The following is a 10,578-nucleotide window of genomic DNA, read 5'->3' as shown; positions in this document are numbered from 1 at the left end:
GTTCAGTGTTACATGACTCATTTCTTACTTGAAGGCCCAATGAAAAGCTAATACTAGCATACAGTCTAAAAACAGATCATTAGGAGCACATGATCCCATTTTAGAATTCATTCACAGAATGCAATTATAGTTGAGGCATTATATGAACAATTTCCAATAGGATTTAAGTTTTTTGAAGAAGGCCGTTTATCTGGTAGCCATACATCAAAGATACATATGAAGTTAGCATGGATTTCCAATAACACATATGCACCACTTCTAATAGCCTCTTATACAACTAAAATGAAGTCAACATGCCAAGTCATAAACCCAATCTCTTAATCAGCCAAAAATTGCTTTAAAACTGCACCTTCTTCAAATTTCTGGTAGTAAATTGACCCATTCGTTTGGCCCTTCAGTTCATAAAGGTCTGCTGAATGACATAGTACCGTGGGCACATTGCATAATCACCACTCTTACTCCTGTGTATGGAAGTATAGCTGCGAGTGCAATTGCGTACTTATTCAAATGATAAGGGATATTTATAACACAGAAAGAGAGCAGCCATTCAAGTATCATATTTTGGGAAAGACAAAACGATGTCCTTTGGTATTTCTCGGAGTTATATCATTAAAAACTATATGGTGATATTTGGTCAGATTTTGTGGAACAAATTTGACTTTAAAAGATAAGTAATACACCGGTGACATATTCCACAAGTTGCTCAACCCACAACTGTGAAGACAGGCACATTTCTTGTGGCCTTACTGTATAGCCTGCCACAGAAATTGGGGGTCCTAATATAGATCTTTTCAATTATTATTCTACAGAGATCCTTATTTTGTTTTGTATGCATATACTTTATGGATACATTTTAGTTAAAAGAGCATGCAAAGTGTAAATGTTACAGCTGGTACTCAAGAAATTATGAAAATGCTTTGCATTTTAACATAAATTGCAGATAACACAAACTATCATGTTAACCAAATTATTGATCATTAAATAGACATGACACAATGAAACTAAATTTTCTTGCTGGTTTTATTTAATGAAAAAATAATCTACAATTTTAACAAGTAAATTTTCAACAGTTATCATTTGATGAATTGCCACCTGACTTTAGCATAATTTTTAACTTAGCTATACAGACAGGTGAACTTGAAAACAATAACGCAAGGACCTTTGTACACTAACAAAATGCTTTAACTCTCCTATGGGATTTAAATTATTTCCCCTAGGTTAAATCACTAGATACAAAGCATTCTACCTTTTAAACTTGCACTTTTAAACCAATAATAAGAAACAATTCCCCACACACTATATTCATACCCCTATCTCAAGCAACTACTCTAACGACCTCAAGCAAATCTATGTAGCATTAATATTATTATTATGAAGACAGTGGAAACCTGTGTTATTAGCACCTGAGTTGATGAAAAGACTGCAATTATGAAGAGAAAGGTCTGAACACATGGCAACACTGTGTTACAGCATTTTAGACATTGGCTCAGTTGAATAATAAACATATAAATCATATACAAACTACTGGATATAACTTGATATAACAACCACTGTACAATATGTACGCAGTTGTAAAAATATATAAGTAAGTATATACAGATACACATACAGGTGCATATACAAGTACAAAATGTTGCTCTCGGCAGCTCTGCTCAGATAATAAACTGAAGATGAATGAAATACTCCAAAAAAAAAAAATATTATGAAAAAAATATTAGGCAATAAAGAAAATATTGTTTTACAATATGAATATGGAATATTAATTGTGTATTGCCCCAATTCCTGACAAATAAGAGTAAATTGTATAGAATTGCCGAGGGCGACTGTAAACAACACAGGCATATTGCAATGTTTTATATAAACTAATCTCTCATCTCTGACGAGTACAAAACTAACAACGTTTGAAATGGATTTGCATTCTTTGTTTTAAAAATACCATTATTACAGTTACACATCACCTTGATGTGGAATATTCAGCCAATAGATCACAATCATACATTCTGTAAAACAGGGAAACATACAATTTATTCGATGTTCAATCTTATTGTGACATTTCACACATTTTAACACAGACACTTCATTTCTCAATTGACATTACCCTGAAAATTGCAGTTAAAATGACATAACATAAGTCTTATTCTCATTCCCCATATTCTGGGGACTTTTTCTCTTCTCACTTCCTTTCCTGTTTTCATTCTGAGTGACAGTAACGTCCATCTGATTGCTTAGAGTCCTGAGTGCTGACCGGTCAGGAATGTGCTGGACATGGTCAGTTTGAGCATGTGAGGATAACCTACGCTGCCTTTGTGAACGAGTATCATAGTGGTGGAAGCCTGAAGCACCTTGTACGTCTCCAGCTGTGCTGTCATCCTGGTGGACTGTAAACCCTGACTGACTAGTGAAGGAAACCCCTGAATCAAAGACAGAGTCTGACAGTTTTAATGCTGCTGAGGGGGAGGCCACTGCCATGTGTTTACCAGCCTCTCTGCAGCTGGAGTGATTCACAGAATGTGAAGAGTCCCCAGACTCAATAGAAACATCCGCCAGGGAAAAATTAGAACTGCTGGCCACGTCCTCGATGCTGAATGCGTAGGATGGAGACCCCCTGCGGCGCACTGTGACCCTGTCTGTGACCTCCCCACCCACCAAGATGGGCTGAAAGGCTCGGCTGGCTTTCCCTGACTGAGGTTCTGATGATGTGGAGGAGGGCGAAGAACTGCGTATGGCACTAAGGTCAGAGAAGTGGACAAAGCTGGACATGGCCTGATTGTCATTGGTACTGAATGTGTCTGGGCAGAATAAACTCATCAGGTCGGGGTCGTCTGGATCTGAAACACAAAATGGAGAGTAAAGAAACATATACTGGGAAGAGTAACAAAATTTAACTCCTGGTTCTTTGTAATATTTCACCTTAAAACTGTCAGTGTCAAAAACATTTTACCATACTAAATTTTAAGGATTCACTGGCCCAAAGCAAAAACAGTGACAAGTAAATAAACAAAATTTTTAACTTGATGGCTTGGCTTCAATTTTACTTGCAATTGGCATGGGGCCAGTGTCAACACTGAATTCTCTTACTGTAATGTGAGCTTAAAATCAACACACTTCAGGTATATAATTTGTGGCTTCTAACACAAGGTTATAACAGACTGATGATAATATACTTAAACATTTTAAAGGTGAGTGGGTAAATTGTGTTCATGCTCAAGACCTGGTGTTACAGCAGTAGCTACAAAACTGCTGCACAAATTCAAGATAACCATGAGGTACTCTAAATACCTTCCACATCCATGTAAGAGTCCCCTTCATCTTCTTTATCTCCAAAGTACCCAGACATCCCAGACTCATTGAAATAGTCTAGCAGGCCTGACGCCTCCTCAAATGTTGGGGTTGCTGCCTTTTCTCTGTCAGCATCGATCGGAGCTTTGCATGGGCGGCTGCCAAGTAAAGAAAGCATACATGATACATTGGTCACCAGTGCCATGTACAACTGCTATCATCTTTATGTAATAATGGGTGGATAAAGAAATCAATTTTCACATTTTAGATCTGACTAACTTAAAAATTTTGTATAAGAATTCAATAGAATTTTACATCATATTATTTCTTGGTACTGTCTCTGGCACACAAAAGTTTTGACTCAAAAGTTTTCATATCTTCCATGTGATGATAGAAGTGTCACACTCACCCCTGCACTCTGTGTTTGTTCCTAGAAGGTGACATGATGAGATCTTTGGTTGTCTTAAAGCGTATCCGGAGTTCCCTCCCAATAAACAAGTGTTCGTCCACTCCCAGCACGGCACAGAGCTCATCACACCCCATCATCTGCAAGAGAAGGCAAAGATTGAGAACAGATATGTAATGTAAGACAGCTAGTTTTAGCAACAGGCCCACCACTTTCCACTAACATGACGGCTAGAAAGTTTTTTTGTTTTTTGTTGGTTTTTTTTTTTTTTTTGCATTCCCTTTATTAATGGAATTTTTTTATTTCTTTAATGTGTTTAACCCTCTAAATAAAGTCCATCTGTACATGCTTTGCCTCTATGTTTAAACCTAGCATATCCCACACAGATACTAACCTCAAACTCACTGATTTTATAGAATTTCTCCTCAGTATATCTCTGCTTTACAGCCTGAAGTTTGACCTCCCTGTGGTCTACCAAAGAGCCTTCCATGAAGCTGAAGGGGGAAAAAAATTACTTTCACCAAATTAACTAAAAACAACCAAGGAAATGTTTCTTGCAGACATGAGCCTAGGTTTCAAAACAAAAATCTCTGAACATTGACGAATCTCAGGAACCATCAGAATTGAATTAAAAAAAATGGAACAAGGCTCATGTCTGTTTAAGTCAGATACTCCACTCCGATGTCAAGATAAAATTTTATGCCCTAAGCCCACACTAGCACAGTAAGTTTCAACCAAGTGTTCAGATAAGGCAAAAGAAAAGATGTGTGTCTGTATATACCTATATATTTACAACTGCGTATATATTATACAATGGTTGTATCAAATATACAGCACACTATTGCACCACTTTCCCACATACCAATAAGAGTGAGCCTAAAATTAATAGTAATTCATTTACCTATTCTTGACTGGTTAAATTATTCACCGTAATCACTTTTTAAAGAAGAATCAATGGAGGGTAAAGAACTCACCATTTTTCATGGATGTGAATGGTGCACTTGGTGAGATCTTCCACAGAGAAACCAGTGAACTCTGTCATCTTGCTGGGCCATGGTGTGTCTTGAGAGAAGACAAGATAAATGACTGTTACAAAGAATGGATAATCTTAAAGGAAATAACTACAACATTATGTGTGCCACAATTCAAAATATGTACATGGGAAGTTAGAAATGACACAAAATTTTATGGGCAACAAAGAATTAATAGATAAAAAAAAAAAAATAATAATAATAATAATTGAGGAAAATATAATGACATGGCATTCAAAGGATATCACAACAGTCATTAGATCGCAGAGGTAACATAAAAACTAATATTTAAATATAATTGACAGTATGGTGTAATTCATTTCCAGTATGAACCAGTCATGTTATTACCTAGTTTGTTAGCCACCCTGGCCAGTAGTACACAGCTGGCAGCCACCTCGGCCTTGGTATAGGAGGACAGGTCAGTGTGGAGGAGGGTCAGTTCACAGATGTACTCGGCCAGACATTGGACACGCTGGTCAAGATCGACAATTCTGCCTAACATGCCCACCAGATCGAAGATAGTGACCACCTGGAATGTGAGATACATAATGGTAAAACACATCCATATACTTCAGAATGTCCAGTGTTAGAACAAACATATTGCAATAACCATATGAACAATTGCTGTAAGTCAAGAGAATTTTCAAGTGTGATAGAAAAACATTCTATTGACGTGACATTCAACCACAGTTATTGAAATGGTTTATCATCTACGAGCAATATTTATTTAAGCTTTGTTTTACTGTTCATAATAGAAATAATAGCTTTCACACAGAAGGAAAAAGGCAAAAGAGAAAGTAAAGAGAAAATAAAAAAGAATCAGAGACATTTTTGTAATTTTTCAGGAGAGTAATGTTCATATTCTACTGGTCCAGATAGACAAACACTGGACTGAGGACAATGGTCATTTCAAGCACTGTTACAAAAGAAGAAAAATCCTGACAACCTACCCTGAGATCACCCTTCAGTGTGGCTAGAATTTCTCCCATCATCCTAACAACATCCTCATATTTGTAAGTATTGTCAGTCAGCCAAGCTGCCTCTCGTATTGTGATAATATCTTTACCCAGATATCTAGAATACGATGCACAAATATTAAAAAGATTTTCAACTGGTTGATCAAGTAAAGATGATCAACAGTATTCACAAACCATTTGTACACATTTAATGGCTGCTCAAATAAACAAATGGTACAGACACTGTAATAAAATAAAGAAAATAATACCTGCCTTCCTTTTGAAACAAAACAAGAGCTATCAATTACATAGAAAAAAATTAATTTCACGAACATAAATAAAATCTCATCAGCTATTTAGCTGATATGCTATATCCCTGCACTATATTCACACATCTACCAGCAACACACAGAAATAATAATAATTATTAAAAAAAACAATACCATCCCCCCATCAACCCCTTAATTCCACATCAAGACCTGTCCATTACCTTGAACACACCACCATAGCAGCCACCCCCAGTAACTGTAACTTGGACTTTGTCATCATGTGCCTGCTGATGAACCTATCCACCACACTGATTGCCACATGGAGGGTCAGGCTACTGAAGTCCTTCATAGAAGCTACCTCCACTAGCCAATCTACCAGGATATATCTGGAAACAAATATTTACAGATCACAGTTCAGAGAAGACAGGCTGTTTATAAAATGTTCATTATGTGATTCATTATGTTTTAGGCGTTTCCAATTATGAACTAGTTGGCACAATCCTTGATTTAAAATTTTCGAATTACTGTAAATTTTTTAGTCAATGTGACAGACAGATGTAATTTTTAACCAAGCCTACAGTATGCACAGAGTAGAAACAAAAGTAATGGGGTACTCTTAAAACTCACCTCATAGAGTTTGTTATATCATAGTTCCACCTGAAAATATCATGGATGTCGCTGGGTTTAGTAGATTGCACAAACTCCTTCATGAAACCTGCTGCTTGGGCTTCAGAGATACCTCCGTACTTCCCATCTGCGTAAAGGTGGCACAAAGACAGCTGGGCCTCCAACTGACCTTTGCTGGCAATGTCACGGAGCATGCGAATACTTTTTAACTGACTGGCAACATCAAATGCCTGGAGTGTAGATGAGCAAAATTTCAGAAAACTGAATCAAATACAGTTTGCATATATAAGCCAGCTAAACATCTTTTTAAAATACTACATAAATTTTCAGTTGCCAGTCCACAATAAGCAATATCCACAAAAACAAATATTCAGACAATATTTTCTCTTGTTACTCATTATTACACATATACTCTATAACTACAGAATACCTAAAAATCTCATTACCTTTGTCTTCTGATTGCACTGCCACAGCTGATAGGTGGCCACAGGAGAGAGCTGACTGGCAGCCTTTTCTAGATAATCTTTGGCTTCCTGGGCATGCTCTTCATCATCGAACAACTGCAGTGTGTGTGCCAGGCACAACTGGACCTTACAGCTTGGATCCTGGAGAGAAATTATGCACAATTATAACGTACTTCTTCCTGAAGCATTATACATCATTTAAATAATATTTTGTTGTCATATTATACTTTCAGATAAAAAATACTATCAATTGTAATTTGCAAAATTATAAGTATAGTTGACCAAAAGTACATGGTTTTATTACATGGTGTTTTCCTTTTGAAGAAAATAATCCTTGTCAATCATTAGGCAGACTTCTATACATTTTACTAAAACTAACACACTTCCCTGGTTATTCTCTTATTGTCAACATGTGCTTTGTTACCTTTTCACAAATGCTCTTCATGTTCTTGAAGACATATTCTTTGCAGCAAGCCCCAGCAGTTGACCAGGGGGGACGGATGAAAAGCCAAGTGAATGGAGAGATTTCCGGCGTTAGAGATTCAACTTGGCAAAACATTGCAGCAGCTTGTTCTCCATTGCTCGTAATGCGCTTCCCTTCAAAATCACCAGGAACTGCAATGAAAAAAATAAAATGGAAATATTTTAATCCTTCAAGGGAAAAATCCACCTTTCCATTTTAAATTCTGAGATGACAGGGAATCCTTTTAAAAAATTCCAAAAAAGCAAGCACTGGCATAAGGCTCTGTATAGGGAGCCTGGGGGCATCAATACAACACCCAAGTATCTGAACATAAATTTTCATTTCTATACATTGCAGTATCAATGCTCATTTCTGAAAGTATATGAATCATACTTCTGGATAATTGTCTACATTGGTAATAAAATAAATACTTACACCCTTCATTGTAGAGGTAAGCAACTCCAAGTTTGATTAAAGCCTCTATATTGCCACTACTTGCTGACCTAAAATACATGAAAAAAAAAAAAACATGCTTAGGAGCTTTAGATAAATGTAAATAAGGTAACTAAAACTGCATTAATATTTCAATAATGCAAAGCAATATGTTATATGTTGTGAAATTGGAACTAAATATTTTTTCCAATCATTTTGCTTTTATTCATTAAGAACATTAGTAAATGGGCAAACAACATGAAATTTTTACATGAAATGATAGTAATGCATATATTTCACCTTTCAAAATGTTTCAAGTTTGGAATGGAGGGCCAAGTTTCATCAAAGTTGATACCAGCCCAGAGTGAGGTATGAGAGTAGATGAGATCACGGAAATAAGAATGAACCTGAAAAATAAATATGTACTAGTCAAAAAACTGTAATATATATATTTGTCTTAGTGTGAAAATGGCAATGAAAAATTAAATTCAATAAACATTCAAGTATTACCATAGAAATTCTTTCAATGTTAAATGACATAAAACTCCCCATTAAAAAAAAAACATGCATCACTCACTGCTGCCATGTTGAGTAAGTCTTTAATATGGAGGCCTTGTAGAAGTAGTAGTAATATCTCCTCAGGAAGGGACCAGATGGTACAGTCACTCCTGGTGCGAGGTTTCTGACTAGCCATGTTCAGGGACATGGACCTCATGTGTCTCTGTAGCACCAACTTGCACTTGCCAAATTCTTTCACCACTAAAAATTGAGATGGGATTTGTAATCATATATATGATGTTTGTGTGCAAATTTTGTTTATTTATTTATGTGATAAGAATATTTTAATTTTTCATTTCAATTTAAAATACATGTTTATGTGCATAAACCCTTTATTATTGAACTTAACCAATGACAAATATTACTTTATGGATGACTTTTAACAAATTAGAAATAAATCCCAAATGTTGCCAAAAATCATCAAATTTTGTCACACTGCCATCTGTCAACTATTGTGATACAGTTCTAAATGTTCACAGCCCATAGGTCAGTGGGAGAATAGAATTTCAATAGTATTTGGGAAACCCTTGCTTAAATGGTTAAGATTTTTTTTTTATTTTTCCAGATTGAAGCAGAACTGTTCTCATAGTCCGACTGATGTCACACTTCTTAGCAAATGGCAAGTCCACTGGAAATTGGTTAAAACAACTCAAAAAACATGATGGACTGCATTAGCTTTATATTTAAGCTGTCAGGCATTGTCCAATGATATCATACTTTACAGTGCTTGATATGACCACTTGTGTCAGGAAGGACAAGAAGATACTTACCTGGTTGCCCAGATACGACTGGAAGAATTGCGAGTGTCAGGACAGGAAATCAAATGTTGGTTAATAGTAGAAAAACTTTTTTTACCCCAAAGAAATTCATTTAGTGCGAGTTTTTATGGAAACTTTTTACATCTTTAACTGTTAATTTTGCCCATAGTATATATTAATGAATTTATATACTAAAGCATGTGAGGGGCAGTTCATCACAAATCATTTCCTTTATTATTACATTAGTTTACCACTGTCACAAGTTTTACTCAATTCTTGACCTTTGTAAATATTCAAAAAGTCTAAATTGGAAGAGGAAGATAATTATAAAACTAGCTAAGATCTAAGATTTTACCCACTCTTATTATTCTTGTTAGTGAAAGCAATTATTTTATACCTATTGTTTTTTATCATTATTTTTTTAGACCCAAACCTGGATATCTTCCCTTCAAAATCAGATAAATGAGATTAATTGAACAAACAATTAATTAGTTAGTCTGGCGTTTTCTTAATTAATGAGTCCACATGTTAGAAAAACATTTAGATAAGAGTAAGAGATTTTCTCATTCAACAAGTGGAAATAAACCTAGGTGGTTGTACCCGAGTGACCGTTTGAGTGGCGGTTGGTAACGGAAAATGAGTTGGAAAAGTGTTCATGTTAAAGAATACTACAAATTAGACCACCTACTTCAAATAGGGCAAATCTATTTAAATATATCCATCTGATAATCCTTAAACGGCGAAGAACACGTAAGGGCTAAATAATTTCCCAAGTCAAATCAGCCGCCATAGATTAAGAGTAGACAAATGCCGCAATGGGAATTCCCTCATGTATTACTTGATAATAAAGTAGAAAATAATTGTCCCTACTGTTTTTCATTAAAATACATTTACCTACCCTTCATCCCTTCTCCTGAGTTATATTTGCTTCAAATTCATGAGAGAAAATAACTAAATTGTGCAAAAACTACACGACGGTTGTACCTACTACACAGTTTACTATAAGCGGTTGTCCTCGAGATCTGATTGGCCACCTACAGCTCTCTAACCTGAACGAGACTGAGCGAGACCCAAGCCTTCCCAGGGATCTCAGAGAATTTCAAACTTTCAAACTTCAAACTTTTCTGATTGGTTGACTATCTCACATCCACGCTTCACTCTTCAAAACTGCGTAAGATAATAATCACAGGACATTAACTATTTGCATTTCCATTATAATTATCTGTTCATCAAATAACACTTTACTGAAAAATGAAAAGCTTGGTGCTAAATCATTGACTGCTACAATAATTAATTTGAAGTATTTTTTTCGATACAACAGACCTACTTAAAAGT

The 10,578-nt window shown here is 35.7% G+C and overlaps 1 protein-coding gene across 2 annotated transcripts; it reads right to left on the bottom strand.

Moving 5' to 3' along the window:
- Nucleotides 1-1,002: 1,002 nt before the first annotated feature.
- LOC106165568 (cyclin-F-like) lies at nucleotides 1,003-10,312 on the bottom strand. Of its 2 annotated transcripts, none has more exons than XM_013543819.2 (15): nucleotides 10,142-10,312; nucleotides 8,505-8,686; nucleotides 8,228-8,334; nucleotides 7,931-7,998; nucleotides 7,457-7,647; nucleotides 7,015-7,173; nucleotides 6,569-6,798; nucleotides 6,163-6,327; nucleotides 5,667-5,790; nucleotides 5,065-5,245; nucleotides 4,660-4,792; nucleotides 4,080-4,179; nucleotides 3,689-3,825; nucleotides 3,280-3,437; nucleotides 1,003-2,828 (listed from the first exon to the last, which is right to left on the bottom strand). In XM_013543819.2, the coding sequence occupies exons 1-15, from the start codon at nucleotides 10,146-10,148 to the stop codon at nucleotides 2,113-2,115; spliced, it is 2,658 nt and encodes an 885-aa protein (XP_013399273.2). In that variant the 5' UTR covers nucleotides 10,149-10,312; the 3' UTR covers nucleotides 1,003-2,112. The 2 variants fall into 2 exon arrangements, with proteins under 2 accessions (XP_013399273.2, XP_013399275.2); XM_013543821.2 differs by having other exon boundaries at nucleotides 4,660-4,747.
- Nucleotides 10,313-10,578: the final 266 nt, after the last annotated feature.

Source organism: Lingula anatina, chromosome 2 (assembly GCF_051362555.1).
Source record: "Lingula anatina isolate TDL-2025a chromosome 2, LinAna3.0, whole genome shotgun sequence".
In the NCBI taxonomy this organism is placed as follows: domain Eukaryota; kingdom Metazoa; phylum Brachiopoda; class Lingulata; order Lingulida; family Lingulidae; genus Lingula; species Lingula anatina.
Note: the sequence above shows the minus strand (reverse complement) of the source record. Positions and strands in the feature narration are given on the sequence as shown.